Source organism: Dicentrarchus labrax, unplaced genomic scaffold, assembly GCF_905237075.1.
Source record: "Dicentrarchus labrax unplaced genomic scaffold, dlabrax2021, whole genome shotgun sequence".
Classification (NCBI taxonomy): Eukaryota; Metazoa; Chordata; class Actinopteri; family Moronidae; genus Dicentrarchus; species Dicentrarchus labrax.
The window spans coordinates 13,206,680-13,228,101 of record NW_026136710.1 but is presented as its reverse complement, the minus strand read 5'-3'; the positions used below and the strand labels follow the sequence as shown (position 1 = coordinate 13,228,101).

General features: G+C 40.9%; 1 protein-coding gene across 1 annotated transcript; it reads right to left on the bottom strand.

The window, feature by feature from the left end:
- Nucleotides 1-1,843: 1,843 nt before the first annotated feature.
- fgf10a (fibroblast growth factor 10a) lies at nt 1,844-20,781 on the bottom strand. The gene is made up of 3 exons (XM_051413167.1): nt 19,250-20,781; nt 5,076-5,179; nt 1,844-2,724 (listed from the first exon to the last, which is right to left on the bottom strand). Exons 1-3 carry the CDS (start codon nt 19,695-19,697, stop codon nt 2,524-2,526), a joined length of 753 nt encoding a protein of 250 aa, XP_051269127.1. The 5' UTR covers nt 19,698-20,781; the 3' UTR covers nt 1,844-2,523.
- Between the last annotated feature and the right edge of the window lie 641 nt (nt 20,782-21,422).

Here is a 21,422-nt window from a genome sequence, read left to right as displayed (position 1 = left end):
AAACAGATGGCAGAGAGTTGAAAGTGATGGATGCAATGAACAAATTACAACTGCTGCAGCCCTGGGCAGTGTGTGTGTGTGTGTGTGTGTGTGTGAGATAACCTTGCTCTAGGTCTGATCCCACTAATTGCTGGAATCTATCTGAACTTTCCCAAGACATGACAAAAGTTTCAAAACAATGAAAAAAAAAAAAAGTGAATGCAGAGCAGGACCCAGACAGCAACAACACGAGGGAAGGCATTTAAGTAAAAGAGAGGGAAAGCGAGAAAAGAATAAAGAAAACATGACATCATAGTTAATTAGAATCAGGTGATAAACAAGGGAGTGATATTTACGTTATACCATATGCCCTTCTCCATGTGTCTTTCTGTCTCGGGGGGTGGACAGCAACAGGTTTCAGACAAGTAAGGTCAAGGAGGAGGCTTTCCCCAGCTGCTGGACCACACTGAGGCACACACCCCTTCACCCAAACCGCCCGAGTGTGTGTGTGTGTGTGTGAGTGTGTCGGCAGTTTCTAAAGCCTGTTTTGTCTTTGTTGTTATCACATAAAAGACAGTGTTTATCCTCCAGGAAGCCATGTTTGCCATGTGTACTTGTAAGGTTTTTGCAGCGAGAAATGAAAACCCCTGAACTCATTAGCCAGGTTGTCTGCTGGGCTTCTTTCAAAAGTCTGATTCACATCTTGGGGTTTTTTTTGGTGTTTTTTTTAAAGTACTCATTCAGTTTGTTGTAGACACTGATTACTTGGAGAAAAATGTTTATGATGCTTTTAATTTTGTCAAAATATTTAAATATTTGCGCATGAAAGGTAATTCCTGACCTTTTTGAAATAGTAGTGTGACAGAACGACCTTAACTTGTGGTCCACTTATGCTCTAAAGCTTTCAACCACACAGTATTCATTAGTGAATGGAGTTTGCTCCATCTAGGGAAACTCAGTCCAAAGTCCATCTGCCAGTGCCGACCCTGAGCTAGTGTTTGGACTGTCCATTATGAGCTACTGTACAAACATAGTAGTTCAACATGGCAGCCTCCACGGAAGGTATTAGCAGATAAAAACTGCTCATTCTAAGGTAACAAAAACATGCCGATTCTTATTTTCAGGTGATTATACAAAATTGAAAACATACCTATGAATATTATATTCCATTTCTGCCAGTAGAGCCTCCTAAATGTTACACACTAGTTCTTTAAGATTATTGTTAACCTACTGTTTTAAAGGTCAAGAATGAGCAGGGATATGCCAATCCGATAGTATTTGTATCGGTCCAATACCATTGGAAAAAAATCACTTGGTCGGATATCTGAGGAAAGAAAAAGGAAGTATAATCCGATATGATCCATTAGCCTAAACTATTTTATAAAGGCTTAACTAAACTGTAGGTTATGTATTTCTTCCTTAATGGGAGTAGAATATTCCTTTCACAGTTTGAGCAAAATGTTTTTAGATGGCTAGGTTAAGCATCCATACAAATGTATCGTTAACAGTTAGGTGGTAAAAATCGGATGCTCAAGGTATCGGACTTGAAAAAGCGGTATCGAGCCATCCCTAAGAATTACCTTTTTATGTTCAAACCAATCATAATATCTCATCTATTGGTCTTCATCAGCAGGTGGCGTCCATTCAACCTGTGCTACAGTATCTTTTCATTCCCAGAGCTCTGCATGGTAATATTAAGAGAATACAGTGAATCAGTTACCTGGATCAACTGATTGAAGAATTTCCTTCAGTGTTTTGTTTATATATGTATTTATTTCTATCTCTTTGTTGTGTATTTACAATATGGACAACCAATAATTGAACCGTGAAAATATCTAAAAGGATTCAAAGTCAGTCAAACAACTTAAAGACAAATATATTTTTTATATTTATTTAGGTTTAAATGATTAGTATTCAAAAAGAGAAGCATAAATGGTAAAAAAGACAAGAGTTTGTCCTTTTTGTGTTTTTGTTCGTTTTTTTGTTAAATATTACACAAAATAAATAAATTTTAAAGAAAAAAACATGATAGTGTTAGACTTGCTGTTGTGTGGGTGCTTCTTGACTCTAACTCTTTCTAATCCTTTTCATTTTCTGCTTTCCCTTTTCTTTTCTTCCTCTTTTCCATCAGTTTTCCATCAATACTTCCTCATCTTTTCTCTTTCTTTACCTTTCTTGCATGCTGCGTTATATTTCTTCCCAGTCAAGCACCTCACATGTACACAAATCTAGAAATGTGAGTTACTAATCACATTTTGGCACAGAAGTCATTTCTTTTCATATTTTCTACTGTGCCAATGTACTTGATAACTTAAAACTGAAAATAATATATACATTGTATAGCAATATATCTTATTTCTTTCTTTAAAAATAGAAATGTCTTTATCCAACAGAGATACAATGTCCATAGGTTTCCATTCATTTCCTCCTCAGTGCATCATTCAGATCTGATTCAGATCTGTCCAATGTGGCCATCGCTGTAACTCCAAATAAAGTCTGATACCCCCGCAGTCTGCAGAGCTCTCTCAAGGCTGATATGTCCAATCATCGTGGTTGTACCACAATGGGCAGGAAGTGAGTGGCTGTGTTTTTCCTCCTTGTCTTCTTCCCCCTCATTGGCTTGCCGTTGGCGTTCAGTCCCACAAACATGTGCTTCTTCTTGTTGCGCCACTCCGCTGAAGCGTAGGTGTTGTACTTGTTCTCCTCAATGCGTTCAATTAGACGACAGTCCAGACCATAGTCCCTCTGCGGGGGAGAGAGACGGGGAGTGTGAATGTGACATACAAATGATTCAGAGCAGAGATTACATTCAAATGTCCAATGTAAAGGCACCACTTCCATATAGGCAGTGATTTGATTTGATTTGATTTCCAACGATATGGTGCTGGCAGTGTGAGTGAGATACGTGATGTGGGGTTGTACAAGAGCATGAATGCTTTGTAGACCTTAAGCTATGAGTTAATCATTTATCTGCTACAATTTTGATAATTAATTACTCATTTTTAATGCCAAAAACAAACTTCTCTTCAAGTCAGAAGGCTGTTGTACTGTACATCTCTGGTTGTTTACTTACTGTATGTTTTATTAACTGTGCTTTATTTAATGGGCCCCAGTCTTCAGTTAATCTTCTCCTTATCCACATCTTGTCCCCAGTCCCTCTTCTTAATCTTTCAGTTTCATTATTACTATCATAACTAGCTTTAGTTGTTACTAGAAAACTGTAGTCAAATCTCAGGCTTTGTTGTATTTGTTGGTTTTTGTTGCTGCATTTTGTTCATGCTTATTAATGTTCAAGTTGTTCTTATGGGCCTTGTCTTAGCACAGCAAGAACTCGCTGATATTTTACTTCTTGTGACAACGTGGATCAACAAATGGTCAGCCATTGTTTAAGAATCTGCTGCACAATCCCCAGTGTAATCAAGGCCAATTTTGAAAACTGGACATGCAACTCAAATTGTTGTAGATGTTGTTTGTGTGTCAGTGGACTGCAGGGGGGGGGAGGTGCTGGAAGGGACAGCAGGCAGAGAGGTTAGCATAAGATGTGACGTCTTACAGGTTCGGGCTCTGTGCCAGCAAAGAGCATCGTGACACCGTGTTTGTGGCCTACATTACCGCAGTGACCACCCACTGGTAAATAAAGAGAAAATGATCTGAGAGAGTAACATTTGTCAGTTTACTGGAAGCTGCCCTTGTGCTTAAGGCTAACATCGCTTAAACAGCCAGTTAACTGGATGCGGTTGATATTCACAAGCAAAAATGTACTTGCCCCGAATGCGTGCACACACACACACACACACTTACAATATAACTCAGTCTCTCTCTCTCTCTCTCTCTCTCTCTCTCTCTCTCTCTCTCTCTCTCCCTCTCCCTGTATCTGGCCACAGCTGTTCAAATTGGTTCCAGAAGTAAAACTGAATGTTCCCAAAGCAAAATGAGAATATTTTACAGACACTGTGCAGCTTTCTAACGAACACTGGTGCTCGGTACGACCAAACTCTGTGTGGGTGCGTGTGCGTGCGCCCTGGCTGCCTTTCAATTAAAATGATTGCAAAAGCAAAAAAAAAGAGAAACTGTAATCACAAGTGACATTAAATTATGGTAACGAATCATAAAAAAATAATAATGTCAGAATTGCTTTACAAAGTGAATTTATGCCAAAATCTTAAAAAGTAAATATTTACATTTAATAGAGAAATAACTGTTGAATACGATTAATTTCACCCAGACCACACAGCGAATTTATCACCCTGTCTTCCTCGTTCGTTTTCTTTGAGAATTCTATACGACTTCAATCACGTTACAACCTAAAGTCCTAACCCAATCATACTCTGTTGTGTCATTTACATGCATTAATCTGGCAATGTAATGAAACAATGATTTCATTTGATTACCGCTGGATAAAGAAGTCACTGTGTAAACCCCATCAAGTGTAATCGAACGCCAGCCCCTCACCGCTGTGCTACTATGGCTTGTGTTGCACCGAGCAGAAGACGTCATGGGAATTCAGTTTCAGGCCATGCAACAGAATGCCTCTCTGTCTTTTCTACCGTGTGTCATTTCATCTGTGGTGTGGCTCCAGAGAGACACGCTGAAAGTTGGGTCTTTCAAAGTAAGAAAAAGAGAGGTAAAAAAGGAGGGAGAGAATGAGCTGAAGAAAAGGAAGGAGAGAGAGAGAGAACGGATGAAACAAGGGCTGCTCTCCCCAGAGGGACCGAAGCAGAATAGAGAAACTGAAGGATTGTGTTTCCTGTTTCTGAATGGAGCGGAGAGGAGAGGTAGGTAGCGGAGAGGAGAGCTCACATTGACTGAACTGTGGTTCCTATTTCTGGAATAGAGAGTCTTGTAGCCTTGTCCATTGTTTTAAAAAGGCATTCAAGGAAATCACCAGTTTAGGGAGAAAAGTATCTCTTGTGCAAGGCTTTGACTCATTAAGATTGACACAGATTTTACACCGTGCCGCCAGTAAACATTTAACAATTGTGAGACTGCACTAGGGTGGGACACTGAAAAACCCCAAAACGAAAAAGCAAAAAAATAAGTAACTGTACATTAAAAGAGGCAGATTAATGTCAAACAGTACTGAAACAGCTACTCACCGCTCCGTATAGCTCTCCCTTCTTGCTGATTGCCAGGTAGTAGTTACTGCTGAGGCCCCTGATGGCCACCACTCCCACATCCACCGACTTGATCTCCAGAATACCTGGTGCAGCGGGGACAGAGACACAAACGGGTCAAAACTTTGTGGGTTTTTTTCTGTTCTGTTGACTTTTTACATCTTGCTGAAACCGGTTACATATGTATGGTCCTAAACAGGTCTGCAACTAATGATTATTTTTTATTATGAAAGTCTATGACGATTTTCCAGCAGCAAGTGGCATCTTCTAATTGCTTGCTTTGTTTGACCATCATGCAAAAGACAAGTGATATAAACTGATATAAATCCTTGCTTTTGAGTAGCTGAAACTAACACATTTTGGAGGTTTCTGCTTTATAAAATGACTGAATTAACTGTCAGAATTATCAAATATTTTCTGTCCATTGACTAATCACTAACTAATACAAATTAACTGACTTCATGGCCTTTATACTGTTTCTTCCGTGTGTTGACGTTGTTACCAAGAAAATATGAATAAAGGTTGGCGAGAGTATGGGATCTGAAACACCACAAAAATAGGAATTAGACCATATTAACATTAGTTTAAAATGTGAAAAGGTGCATCTTGGAATATGACGTTTTAGGTCTGCATGCATCACTGTTAATTGGAGTTCTTTGATTCTGCAAAAGAAACCTGAATCATCTCTGTTTCGTCCGCACAAGTGAACCCCAGTCTTGTCTCCCCTTCTCTTTTTTTCTTCACGATGTGACAGGCAGACCTCAGACCGGCCTCTTGCCCCCTGTTCATTTGCTGGTTAGCTTGTGGGCTGCATGCCCTGGGACCAAGGTGTAAGCCAGGAAAAAAAACATTTCTCCGTTCTATGTTTGTTTTTCTGACCAGGGGAGCTCAGGCAGGCGGGCAGGCAGCTAAATGGGCACACGGACAGGACGGAGAGAGGCTTCGTGGCTGCCAGACTGGCAAGAGGTCAAGGCATCCGTATCAGTTTTCAAGCCTGAACCAATTACTGGTTTAAGCTGTGGTCGCGGGGCCTTTCTTCTCTCATCCTAAAGTTAGTTACACCAAGCCATAAAACTATCAGGGGTTTGAGAGGATTAGCTTAAAGGGGCCTGTAGGAAGTGGAGCCTGGTTGCAGGAATAGTCGGGAGGGTGAAGTGAGAAACAGGGACAGTTTATCCAGAGTATCTCTCGAGGTCTGTTATTTTCTTTTCTTGAGATTTTAAAGTGTCAATAATTAGACAATTTCCTTTTTGAGTAATGTGTTATGGACAGCCGTATACAGTGCTGCACTGCCAAAAAAACTAGTGCATCTGTCTACTCCTCTTAGAGAGAATTGGCTAGATTTAGTAGTAAATGACTCTCACTTTGTTCTTTCAGTTTAAAATCTTATACAAATCATTTGTCTTTTTACCAGATGCCTATTTCCTCCCCTCATCCCCTCTCTCTCATTCTCAGACAGAGTTCTGCAACGTCCTGCAGCCCTGGTGTGATTTTTTGTTTGTCATAGAGATGAGGGGATGAGGAAGCGGGTTGTCGCCCTCAAACTGTTGTGTTTTACAGCTATAAATCCAAACTCTGAACCTTTTATATGCTGAGATATCTTTCTTTGTTGGACTTTTGGACCTTTTCTCACTGCAAAATGTGTCACACTTATCTCCCATTGTCTGCTGTTATGTCTCATTGCTTTACAATAGCAATGAGAGACTGTTTTGCATTTGGAAATGTCTAAAAAGAGCATCAAAATTAACTTGATGTTTTGCAGCGACAAACAGTTTTTCCTTGAATGTGTGTTGTTGTTTTTTTAAAAGTTTTTGGCCATGTTGCTTTTTGTGAAATGTAGTCCTTGGCTGATGTAAACCAGCATTAATCCATCCTCACGGTTGCCTTATTTGGTCAATAAAGGCTTGTTAAACCTCTGAACTTCAAGAAGATTCTCGTAGCTTACAGTGCATCATGTTGGCTTGTTATGTTAAGTCCATTACTCACACAGACGTGTACCACAACACAACGCTGATCTATCAGGTTCAAAATGTTCCGTCTCGCTGCGCCACAGCTGACATTTCTGAGCTGTGATCTGTCAAAATAAGATCTGTCTGTGCTCCGCTAAAGGCCGGTCCACCTGTTCAAACCCCTTTTTGCCTCGTCCCGTTTGATGTGGTTTGTCGAAAACCAAAGCACAGGGCTCTTTTATGGGCCCTTTACCAGTTACCAGAAGCAGCCCGTCTGCCTGCAAGTTAAAAGGCCAGGCTGCAACAAAAGGCTTAGATTGCAACAACAGAGTTTATGGCAAGGAGATGGAGAAAAGCAGGACCTGAGCTTGTAACACAGACCCGGACATGAGCTCTTTGTGATAAATACACACACAAATACACAGAGGCAGTCATGCACAAACACACTGCTACACCTACATTGCTCTTAAAACATAAAACTTTATTTTACTCGCTCATGTTCCTCATTCAGCACATTGTCTTATTAGTGTCTTGAGCCTGTTATGTATTTTTCTAAAAAACTGTTTTTCTCCCTCCTCGTGCCCCCTGGATCTCAGCCCAACATCTTAATTATGAATTTATGTTTTTAAGTGCAAAGGAAAAACAGTTTTATGACCCAACACTAAATGCACAAATAGCACAGTTAATATAAAAAGCATGGACATTTTCCGCTATCAACAATTTTTTTTAAAAACTACCAAGGGCAAACACCTGTGTGTAACAGGGCAGCGCTACAACTTTCATAAAGACAGGCCAAAAGGGGTCTTTGCCAGTCAAACCCAAACCATAACACTAACGGAGCAGCAAGTACAAATAAACATAACCTGGCCTTCTAACAGTAAGAAACTGTTCATTAACCACTTCACAAAGACCACTACGATGTTTAATGTGTTTTGTAGCCAAAACTAAACTCTAGTGTGACCCTGTCAAAGCCATAAACGTGAATGGAAATGTGTCTTTTAAAATGCACGTAAACGTAAAAGGACTGTAACTACACAACAGTTTTAATACATTGAAGATATTTTTTGTTCTATAGCTTTAATTGGTGTTAAGAGGGTTAAAAGTTTGCGATGATCTAAATCCACATTTTATGGATGGTTGGTGTTTCTTTGTTGTCCAGTTCTGTCACCCTTTCAAAGCTCTGTGAAATAATTCCTCAACCTCACTGTCTCTCTCATCACTTTCTTGCTTTACCATCTATATTCTCTTCTGTCTGCTCTCTAATCTTGTCTCAGTTTCACCTCTCGGTCAACCATTCAGCTTCCCATCTGACTGAGGAGCCATTAGGCACAAGTCCTTATTACGATAACACACACTGGCAAACAGAAACAGAGGACCTGCTAGCACAGAAAGTCTAGTTTTGAATGAAGTACTGTCTGTTATGGTTTGATATTTTAAAAAACGTTTTTTTATGACCATCCCTAAGAGGGGAGAGATGACAGGACACCACATTGAAGAATCTTTCTGATAACAAAAAGACAGTCAGTTTGAAGTTAACGCTGATAAGTAGCACATTTGTATTAAAAACGGATGTTTTTGCTCTTATACCGCATAAATAAAGTCATTGGGTAAGTAACCATAGAATTATTAAATATATAAAGGATGGGGAAATATGTCAAATGGTTACTTTGTACCGCATTCAAAGTGTAACCGTCACTTGCAAGTTAAGATAAACACTCGTTGTCATTTTAGGCTTGGGTAACGCAACCAGCTTTCCAACTAGCCTGCAGTACACAGACACACACACACACACAAACACACACTCACGTATACATAACAGCACAGCACAAACGATCACAAACGGGAACACACACATGCGCAGAGACCTCCCATCGACCCCTGCCCGGCCCTGCTGGAAACCCGGTCGGTGAGACTCCAGCTGAACCTAAAGGTTAAGGGAGGTTATAAAAATGTTCCCACTGTTTATCCAGGAGATTTTTTGAAGATTATGCTGCGGTTGTTCACAATTTGACCTCGACACGGTGACCAGCTGTGAGTGGGTCTACTGCGTGCCTGCAGCCCGGAGAGGTCTCGCTCTGTATTGTGAAATATTGTCACTTGCGGACTAGCTTGTGTCATGAACTCCCCTCAGTGCGAAGAATGGAATGGTTCAGTTCTTTTATTCTGCGTCCAAAAGTCAGATATTTGGATGAACCCCTGTGTTACTTTGCAGCGACTAAATCTCTCACTCTTTTTAGATGTTCAATATAAATGTGACATCCAGGAAACTAAATTTTCATATAACAAAAGTGGCCCTATTATGTGTTGTGTTTTTTTTAAAGATTTAATATCTGATTTGCATCAGTTGAGGTCTGAACACCAAGATCATTTTTCCTCTTTGAAACTATGGCAACAGAGTGACTGACGACGACTCGTATTCATTGTGACAAGAGAGTTTACATCCATGCAACCACCAAAGACTTAAGAGAGAAGAAAATCCATGCCAGTAAAAAAAGATAAAAGATTCAAAAAAAGAATAGAGGAATTTAGAAAGAAAACATGGACCACCAATGTGCTCAAATCAGATATCAGTTGAAAATATGAAACTTATTCTGCTCTATTCGGCCATATAGATACAAAAAAACAAAGAGTGAAATGCATGCAAACAAGTATTCTTGGCCACCGCTGCAATTCCACAAACCCATGCTTTAAACAGGATTAAACTATTTCCTTTGCATTATTTTTTCTCAGAGTTTGGTTGAATATTTCTGGCTCTTTATGAAGTCTGAGAGAGAACAAACACTCCTCGGTTGTTCAGCTTTGCTTGGTGAGTGCTGGTGAAGATATTGGGTTGGAGTGGAAACTGCTGTATATTATGTGTTTTGAGGAGCGTTGAGGTATTGGTTTAGACTGATGTGGTTGACAACAGTATCATCCTGTGCTAAGTGGCCACATCAAAGCCCGCCTGGCCGACGGTTTAGACCGAAGCTGAGAAAACAGAGGCCTGTTTCTGATTTTCAATATAGACACATTTTTTTTACAAATAGAATATTTGGTAAACTGATTTGTTTTCAAAATTTGTTTTGCTCGTATCAAGTTTCTGGGCTGTAAATCATATTAAACAGATATTGTGTGCCCGTTTTGTACTGCACTGAATGAGTTTCTTCTCCGGTATTTTTTTCATTAGCAGGCTTGTTCTATTTGACCTGCACTCACTGTATTATTCAGCTTATTCTTGCCCCCATAATGGTTTTATTTCCTTTCCTGACATGAACACTCACATCACTGTCTTTCTTGTTGGACAGAAATAGCCAAAACCGCACACCGTGCAAGCTGTGTGTGATTTCAAAACTGGCCGAGGTACGAAAAGAAAAACAAACCCAGATTATTAAAAAAAAAAAAAAAATCTTACAAAAGGGATCACCTGAGTGAAAAAACCCCTCAGTTTAAAAATACTAGAGGTCCAACCAACAGATAGCGTTAAGTTTCTCGTCCGCACTGTTTATCATTCCAGTCCACATCATTTGAGATCACTTTACTGGGCGCAGCGAGACCACAGCAAGTTATGTCACACACGTTTAAGAGCAGCTGGGAGGAAACCAAAAGAAATTTGCAGTGATGTTAATGGGGATTTGATCGAGAGGAGAAAAAAAAACTTGTGATTTCTTTAACACAGTTGACTTTGTAACATGATAAAGTGCCAAAGCTGCCAGTTTCTGTCAAAACATTTCACAGGCCTGACACGGCAGGAGTTATGTTTTCAGGCAAAGTGCTGTGACGGTCGTCTGCATTTCACACATTTTTCATTTACAGTTCAGCTGCCAGTGCAATGTTGCCCAACTGTTGTGGTTTGAGACATTTTCGGATTTTCAGCTTTAGAAATCTTGTTATTTTACACCACAACGTAACGCACGGACATGCACATATTATTCAGTTTGTCCCGTGCATCTTTCGACTTTAGATCGTTCTTTCTTTCTTTGTCTCTCCTCACATGCATTTATGTTCGTACACGTATAGTACGCGCACACACAAATGCACACTGGGTAATTAGCCGGCATTCCTGGCTGCTCTGTTCAAACGGCCAGGCTGTCCAGATGCCTCTCTGGACTCAGCTCTCAGCTCTACCTTTGATGACTCCATTAAGAGCCTCACTTTCAAGCAGTGTGTGTGTGTGTGTGTGTGTGTGTGTGTGTGTGTGTGTGTGTGTGTGTGTGTGTGTGTGTGTGTGTGTGTGTGTGTGTGTGTGTGTGGGTGTGTGTAGCAGGGTTAAGGGTGACTGTGGAGGAGCAGTAACATGAGGTGTATGTGTGCGTATTCGGTGGGGGGGATTTTCCTGAAGCACGTGGTGTCTATATGGCAGCAGCCCTGGATGTTATCTGTCACAGATGCTATTCTTCACCTCCCACTGCTTTACTGGCCATGAATTCTGCCTGTTCACATGCACAAAGCTAACACCAAAATGACACTTCCGTATTAGGCTTCCATTTTTCAGCATACTATAATACTGTTTGGGCTTCTTGTTTTTGGTTTCCTAAAAGTTTGTAAAGGACTGTGACTAAGAATTATTTCTTGATCTTGTAGTTGGTCTATAAAATGTCAAAAAAAAATTGTCACAATTTCCTAGAGCTTGAGGTTGACATCTTCAAATGTAGTTGTGTCCCACCAACCATCCAAATCTCAAAGATATTACATTTACAATGGTAAGAAACAAAGAAAAGCAGTAAATCCTGACTTTGGAGAAGCTGAAAATAAAGAAAGTTTGGCTTTTAAACTTGAAAATCTCTCTGCCGATCGCCCAGTCGATTAATCTGCTAATAGTAATGGTTTTCCGGGCTAAATAACATTTTTACCTGGATATTACGTGCGTCACAAAGTTGTCTCTGTTTCCTGCTACAAGAGGTCACTGTTCAGCCTAGTTTACAGTCTAGGGTCATCTCATGGACTTCTTAGAATAAGCTTAAAATAACTTAAAATAAACTGCTGCAGCAATTAAACTACGTAATATTTTGCACTGCAAACTGTATTTTTATGTTTACAACAAAGTAGTAGAGGCTCTAACTTTGCAGAAATTACACAACGTTACAACATTGAGCCGTGGAGAAAACTGTCTGAAATGGCAAATACTGCGATTTCTAGGTCTCAACTGTAAAATGATGCTTACAATTGTCTCATCACTGTTTACTCCAAAGACATTCTGTTTTGCAGTTTATTGCCAAATGTAATGCTTTGTTAGTCAGACAACAACAAACTGTTGGATTATTGTTAGGACAGTGCTGATACGAGCCAAAACCTGATCCTGAATGGGCGATGTGTTTGCATTCTTGCAGTAATCTTCATATTGATAATATAAACTCTGGGGGCATGTACTTCAGGAATACTTCAGGAGTATCACCAGATGTATCCGAGACTTCCACGCAAACTACACAGATAAGTGCATCTGTAAAGCACACATTTGCTCATTTACTAGATTTGTATACCAGATACACAGAGATGATTATTCACACCACAACTTTGATGGTTGTTTAGAAATCTGTTAAATTACTGAGATCTAGTTGTAAGTCCGAGAATCTCCTCCTGTTCCTCTCTCTTTCTCTCCTTCTCTCCTGGATATTTATGATTGTACACTGCAAGAATCTTCCACATAACATAAACAATGAAAAAGGCCGTCCATCAAAACAAAGATGCCCAACTTGAGATTCCTTGCGGATTGTAATTGACTCTTGATGTTTTGGAGCCATTTTCTCTTCAGACAGCCGAAGCGCTCCGAAGCATCAGAAGATCTTACAGAAACATGATTTGCTGCTGAAAGACTTTTGTTTAAGGTGGTGCCTGACTGGTGGGGTTTGTGGCAGGGCTGCCTCGGTCTGCCTACAGAAATCTGGCTTTTATTTCAGTCTTGTTGTAGCTGACACATTAATGGACAGGGGAGTGAATTGATGGGAAAATATCAAGCAGCGATGATAGGGAATATGTAAACAGTGATGGAAAAATGAGACAGATCCTGTCAGTGTCCTCAGTGACTCTCGGCAAAAACACTGAGCATTCAGAAGTATAAAAACTGCTCTTTAACAATGAAGAAATCTCTTAACCAGCAGACCTTTCACACAGCAGCCCTTTTGGCATGAAATAGTAGGGTAAACACATTAAGGTCCCGCTCCATCCAGGTCAAACAGAGTCAGGGTGCCTCTATCGTGCCTGTTGCCTCACTGGAAAAGGCTCTGCTACACTAAATGGAAGAGAGCTTTAATCACTATCATTTGTAACACCTGTGTTTACCCTACTACTTTTATGGGCTGCTGTGAAAAAGGTCTATATCTTAAAAGAATTGTTCATTTCACCTTTTCTCCTAGACACATCCAGAGCATGAACACATACGCATGCTCTGTAAATTACCCTGTTCGGGTAGTTATGGGGTCAAAGGGCACTCATACATCTGGATCTCTGGACCTTCACATTCATCCTCATGTGGGAGGGATACAGGAATTACTTGAATTTTTTTTAAATTCAAAGTAATTAGAATTATTTTAGAATTATTAAATTAACTGTAAATAAGATTTTAGTCACTCAAGTCTAATCAGTTTTGGAAGTCATAATTGGGCACTATTTTTTACATACGAATGCTACATCTGACAGTTGTTTTTATTACTACAGTTAATCACAGTAACATGTAGACCATCACTGAGCTATACTGTAGTCTTGAGCTGAAAAGACTGAGCACTGCATATGTTGCCACAATATGGGACAGATCATTTCTTCCGTAATAACTAATATTGGAAGTTTCAGACTATGTTAAAAGACCGTAAGTTTCCAGATTTCTAAAGCAGATAAATTCACTAATGCTCACTCTCTCGCAGTCTCTGTTTGCACTGAGAAAGCTTGCTGTGTTTGGATGTGCAGCTTGCACTATGACTTTTTAGGCAGCCTGATTTCTGGGATCAAGTTTTGTCCCAAAACTGAACATTTCAGGCTCTAGACATCAAAGATTGTGTAATAACTTGTGTGTGTGAAGCACCATTAAACTTCCAGTAAATACCAGTAAATGGGTTGTTAATCCGCCTGTCTCGAACGTTTACAACATGTTATCAATGCTTTGGCTTGGTTCCGTTATCCGTTAAATGTGCAAGGCAAAGCTGTCCGTCAGTTACATCACTCTTACGTAAGATAATAATCAACATTATGTAATGTTTCTGCAGGACACTGACAGCATTTGCTCCGTAGATTCCAGTAAAGAAGTGATGATCCGGAACTGACATGATTTGATCCAGACTCTCAGACACAAAGTTTGCCATATGAAAATTTAATTATTTGTTCATCCAGACAGATTGGAGTTTCTAAGATGTTATGTGGTGATGAAGTAAAAGAGCCTGGCTAATTTCAATCATTACCTTGGATGGTTTTCCATGATTTTTGTTTACAACCTATAAGGAGAACTTCCTATTAGCTTCAACCACAGGCCAAATTAATGCTGTTGGAGGGAGGATCAGAGGGAGTGTGCAGGTAGTATAGGTTTATTGTATGTTTTTAGAGTGCAGCTGAATGTAATTGTTGATGTCAGCCTCGACTCTGGCAGCTTTAGGGGTACTCGATGATGGGTTCAGCATTTCCTGAACAAGCTTGTGCTGTGACGTTTGCTCACAGCTTTTATTTACAGCTGTTGGAGAGAGAGAGAGAGAGAGTCCATGAAGATGTCAAAGTAACTCTGAATGAAAAGCAACACTGACACTAACCTCTGGTGCATCCAGTACCGCCTCATAACTCTCTTTTATGGGCCACACTGTTACCTTTTCCCACGAGAACCCTAAACACACTCATCAAGCGGAGAGCAGGGAGAAAGGCAGCGGAATAAAGATGTACAGGAGTAGAAAAAGGGAAAAGACTGCGACTCATTTCAAGAAAATGGTAAACATTTTCAAAAAGGGCATTTTTTTGTTATGCGTTAATGTTGCTGAGTCATTGGAGGTTTTGTGGATGCAGAGGAGAAAGATGAGAAGAGGTGGTTTTGGTTTTTAAGGCGTATCCAAATGTTTCTGAAACACAAGTTTGTTCTGCTTTTCACATTAAAGGAGAAAGATTATGGCATTTCTTGCTCCATTTAGCTTTTTTTGGTAATTTGGTAACTGCAAAAATCCTACAGTCCTAATAATCCAATTTTTTTCAAAACAAGTGGAAAAAATCTGCCACTTCAGTGAAATAGTTTTATAATTTTCAATAAAAATCAACTTGTTTCAGGAATTTTCTAGAATCCAGTGTAATTTTCTTTGATTCTAGTGCAGTGATCTGCCTTATGTTTGTAAAAACGTCTTGAAACAAGATGATTAGTGTTGAAAACAATATAACACCAATACTCTCTTTCTTTTTACGCTCAATAATAGATTAGATTACTTTGTGCGATGAAGAATATTCACTGTAGGAGAATATGGTTGGATGCAGATGTGTCACTGGAAATCTAAATGTATTATAGTGTGTGTGTGTGTATATATATATATATATATATATATATATATATATATATATATAGTATAATTTAGACTGTAGAATGAAATTTGCATCCCCTGCTATACACATAACAGTGGCAGAGTAACAGAACAGCCAAAAGTGATGCACTATGTGTAGCGCTGACCTTTCCACTAACAAAGCTTCCTGACTTGGGTCAATGGGTAGAGGTCAAACCAGAGGGGGCAGACCTGCGTAATTACCCTGGACATGGAAAACCTGCACTAAATCAGAATAATGTCCAGTGTATTACACTCTCCATAAATTGTTGTGCGTTAGATTAATTCATGTCAGCGGGTAATGTGTCTGCTGTGATTAATGTTAACAATAAGTATGTGCGGCAGCTTTTACAATCCGGGTGGCCACAGTTAGAGTCAAAGCTTTGACTGTGGTCAAGTTGGCACCGTTCAATGCTAATTGAGCTACGCACGACCACAAGTCTGTGGTCCAACTGCAAACACATGTCCATTTGTTTCATTGCTTTATTCGTTTGTTTGTAAACAAGATGTGACAGTCCGTGGACAACACCGAGGGAAGAAGAACAAGGGCAGTTCTGTTGCTTATGGTCAGTGGCAGGATCAATGCTCAATCACATGACAGCCTGATAGGATTCCCATCCTCGGACTAGGAGCGCCTTATTTTGAAGGCCTTATGAGGTGAGATGGATAAATGAGCATCCATCTCACATGAACACAAATAGGCAAACACTGCCACGCACCAGTGAGCACACACTCACAATACAGGCCCTAAACCCTGAATGATGTACTGCCCTCAGCTTTGACAAGATGATTAGAAAGGCTCCGCTGTGGAGGAGAGCCTCGACCCTGGAGCTGGAGCTGAAACTTCTTCATCACCTCTGACACCATCTAATGACACCCATTTGCAATCTGACCTCCTGAACATTACCAGACTACTCGACCATGATAACAGCACTAACAACTGCCCCCTTACTAGTTTTCAATGTGATGCTTTCCTGAAGGAGAGGTCCATTTTTGATAACTAGTAGATGTGCAACACCTGAGTTTTCTCTTACACATTGGGGAAATTTTAGTACACTTTGTTATTTAAGTACATTACAGTATATATATACACAGAGCTAGCTTTGCATTATGTCAGAAGAGCCATGTGTTTTTAATGAGCACATAAAGGCCAGAAACTTGCCTCAAAGAACTAATTTGTCCAAAGGTCTGTGTGCACTTTTGAAGCAGTTTCTTTGCTTCCATCGACTCTAAAACAATGTTATAATCTGTTGCATATTAAAATGAGCAAAAAGTAAGTGCATTGAAAACTTGCAAAGCAAAAAAACATGACGTCTAGCATGGCCGATACCACATCCATGTTGTAAGTTAGTGGAGGAGAATTGAATCATGTTCTGTTTGGTTTAGTTTGAAGGGTACAATTTGTTCTCTGCTGATTTTAGAGTGCATGCAAAATAGCAGGAGGTGGCACATAAGCATGCAAACTGCTGTAAATGCAAGCTTAAGCATGGATGCAAATGCTGTCAATGCACAAGCACCTGAACATATATGATGGTGTGCAGACAGACACTTTTAAATCATTATTTCACCACAGCCACATCAGCCAAAGTTTATAGCCACATTTTCACACATTTTCTTTTAATCTGAAACATGTTAAACATCTGCACTTACTATCAGGTAGATACTTGATGAAATGCCTACTAAATATGCTGCCAAGACCAAATTTGTCCTGAAAGGTTTGGCCTCCATGGCCAAGTCCTCATATTTGAGATTCTTTTTTCACTACAAAGTTCTTATCTATTTGCCTTCTCTTTCTTCACTACAATCAAGTGGCAAAAGCTGTTGAAATTGATGGATTGTGCTTCAAATGCCATGACCTGATGCCATTATAGTTAGTGACACGTTGCACCCTAATGGCTGAGCTCTTTATGTGCATGTGTGTAAAAGTGTATGTGTGTGCGCACATGCATGTGTGTGTCAGAAAGGACTGCAGGCAAGGGGAGGGAGGAAGAGACGCTAATTGAAATTCCTTCAACCATGTCTGGCAGAGCCCTGGTGTCTGAGTGGCACACACGCACACACACACACAGACACACAGAGACACACATGCACACACATATTCACACTGGCCCTGGCCCTAATAAAAGTGGGCTTTGCCATATGGAGGCCATGTGCAAGACTGGCCTCTCTGTGCTCAAGCGTGTGTGTGTGTGTGTGTGTGTGTGTGTGTGTGTGTGCTCTTAGCAGGAGAGGCTTGTACAGCACCGCAGACCCACAGACAGATAAACCTACGACATGTGTATAAAGGTGTGTGAGTGGTAAAAATCAATTTATGACGGTTACATTCCCCAGACACACACACTCTTGACATGCTGTGACAGATTTGTATACATAGTAGTAGACGTAATGCAGCGAGAGCCTGCGGTATAATCTTTCAGAAATTAGTTCGTGTTTTGGACGTCACCCATCTAATTCAGTGAACTGGCAGGGAAACTCTGGGCAGGTAAATGTGGGAGTAATGTTCTGTTCTCCTTCAACAACTACTGTCAGTGTGCCCTTAGGCAGAGACCAGAAGACTGTGGCAGTCCTGGAGAACTTCCAGATGTGTTTAACTAGAAGATAAAGATGTGGACTACAAAATGATAACAGCTGATTTTCTGTTCTGAATCAGTCATAAATGATTATGATGACCCTTACAAGTTATTAAAAGTGTTTTTTATTTGCTAGCGTACAGATTAGATGCTTTGGTGAGGTTTGCATGCTAATATATAGTCACTGTACACTAAATATTCCTAATATGCATCTATTATTCCACATCATTCGTGCATTTTGCATTCATTCATGCAATCATACTATTTCCTCCCTCAAAAACTACACTTAAGGTATTTCAAGGTGTCCTGAAAGCACCAGTGGAGTGCCCCACAGTGGAGGACTAAGAGCTGGGAGCCTACCCAGTGTGAAAGAGTATAACTGTGTGAATGTGAGGCTGAGTGGTGCTGACAAAAGAGCATGTGTGTTCAGTGACCCTTCTTGGGATAAATAAAGGTTAAAATCATGTTTCACAGCCCTCAAAATGCAAAACCAGAAAAAGGAGCAGGAATCGCATGGTTATTACTTTACATCTAAGTCTGTATAACCTCATACTTAGCATGTGCCCACCACTATTATGGCTGCAGCACAATAGCAGCGAGAAGTAAGTCTACTTGTCATTCTCCCCAGGGGTTTGATAATAGCTGTGTTTTAGATATTTCCTCAAAGAAAGAAGAACTTTCTCTGGGCCATTTCTAATTGGTTCCAGTGGATCATCTCTCTTTTTTATCTTCCTGACTTACTCATTTTGTTTTTTCTTCCCCTCTCCCACTGTCATGCTCTCTGTAGTCTGGCAAATATGCCTGCCTGTACACATGGTGAAAGGGCTGAAAATCACGCAGCTCTGTTATTTGTTCTTTTGCCCACTAACCTGTCTTATAATGTGCACAGTTGCTGAAGGGTGGAAAGACCGAAAACCTCTCTCTTTGCAGAAAACTAGTGCATCCACACTGTTCTCTTTGATAGATATAAAAAATGCTTAATAGCAAACTTTTGGTTGTGCTTTTGTCAATTTTTAGTGCAAATTAAATGGCTCAATATCCCGTGAAAGCTTTTAAAAATCCCAGATTGGTTTCTGATTCTCACAAGTTGCTGTTTCCTTGAATATTGCTTAAAATGTAAAGAACCAATTAAACACACTTTAAAAAATATAACAAAGTGGACTTACTGTATGGGTCGTCCTCACTTTTGGTGCCATTAACTTTTCCTTTCTTGTCAATGCGTAGGAAGAATTTCTGGTAGGAGAACAGTTTCCTTCTGCGCACATCTCCTTGTAGATGGTTGTAGCTGCTCCGCACGTGGCGCCCGACGACCGTCGCGGAGGACGAAGACACATTGGTCGCCCGTGGCAACCTCGCAGAGGATGCATGCACTGGTGGAGGTGACGAGGAAGGTGGCGGGCGTGAGATGAAGATATCAGGAGGAGTCCCTCCCGACGCATTGTGGTTATTTTCAGAGTCTGGCGATAAAGTGGCCAGGGGTGAGGACGAGGTGGGTCCGAGCAGGAGAAGCAGGAGGAGGAAGGTGAGGGAGAGGAGGAGTGAAGGAGGTCTGCAGAAGGGGCAGGAGGAGAACCAGGCGACCGGTGCACCTTGTGTCACTGTCCATCTACACATGGTAGTGGAGCTGAGAGAGCTGTGGAGGTGCTCAGGGGCTGGGGCATGCTGAGCTGGGTGCAGGGAGAGGGAATGAGAGTGGGAGAAACTCCCCCTGACTGACCGACTACACCTCCTCTGTCTGGGGACCCCCAACCTCTGTAGCTGTAGCTGTTAAAACCTGTAGAATGGCTCCTGAAGACAATCTGTCTGCGGTAGATGGGATTATAGTAGCAGATGTAGCGTTATCGGTAATATTGGGGGTGATGGTGATGCAGCTGCTGGTGGTGGTGGTGGTGGTGGTGGTGAAGCCTGCGGTGGCTCTGCTGTAGTCCCCTGTGCTGTTTATTCCTCAGCAGCGTCACAGGAATGCGTCAACATCCATAACCCAGATCACCTCGCAACGGGAACAACTGGGGGGGCTCGCCTCAAAGACCTCTCACCACCTTCGCTCTCTTCTCCAAAGGTTGCCGCTCTTTGCTTCTGGTTGCTTTCTCTCTCTCTCTCTCTCTCTCTCTCTCTCACACACACACTCGCACTAAGAATCCTTTTTTTTTTTAAAGTTTGAATATAGACCTATACGTCTTCAAAAGACAAAAACACACATTATCCGTTCATTCATATACACTGCTAAAAAAATCTACTTCACACACACATACACACATGTCCCAAACCATTGATCTTCTCCAGTCCAGGGATAACAGGAAGGCGGAGAAGGTCTGGATAAAAGATGCCAAACTGCTGACAAAATAAATAAATAAAAACAGGAAGTCAAAAAAGGGATTAATGCTGCTTCTCATAAAATGTACAGAGAAATCCACGCAAGGCAGGCCACAAAAAAGAGTCACAGAATCCAGACTTTGTTCTTTTCTTTTCTCTCTGTTTCTCTTGGTTTTTCGGAGCTGGTCTGAAGTTACTTGAGTGTGTAACTGAGCCCGGGAGCTCTCGTCTTTCTCCCTCTCTTGTTGTGCGTCTTGTCAGTGAGCTGAGCTCCCTATCTCTCCTCTGTCCTTGCCTCTCGGTGTCTGAGCGCTTGAGCAGCGCGTTGCCTCTCTTCTTTCCTCCTGTGTGTGGCTCCCTCTCCTTTGGCCCCCTCCCTCTTTCCTTTGCCTCTCCCTCTCTCCTATCTCTATCAGTGGTGCTCTCTCTGGTTATCTGGAGTTTCTCTGAGGTGACTGAATCTTGTCTTTCCTTTCACCTTATTTATCTGCTGCAGTTCCCCAGATGTCATCTCTTATTGTAATTGGATGTCTATGAAAACCACTTGGCTTTGAAGAGCAGTGTGCATGTATGTGTGCGTGCATGTGTCTGCACATGTACATGTGTGTTTGTGTGTGTGTGTGTGTGTGTGCAGGGGGGAGATCTGTTCCACCCCGTTTTCTCTTTCCCTCCCTCTCCTTCTCCCCCTTTTCTCTGTCTCCTCCCCTTCCCAGACAAAACCCCACCAGTTGAGCAGAGCAGGTCTGAAAGAAGGAAAACCTTTCCTTCATATCTCTCTCTCCTTTTGCAGTGCTCCAAGGTCCATCTCTAGAACAGTTCTGTCCTCTTAAGTAGCACTGGGTATTGTTTAAAAATGTTGGTAGGTTTTGGTGCTTTTTTTTTTGTACCAAAATAGTACTATTTTTAATTCTCTAATTTAAGAAATATGAACATGTTTCTCTACAAAACCCTTTTTTTATTTAACAAAAGAAGACAGAGTTCTGAAATATTAAATGTTGTCTAAACTTGGGCAGCGGCACAAGAATG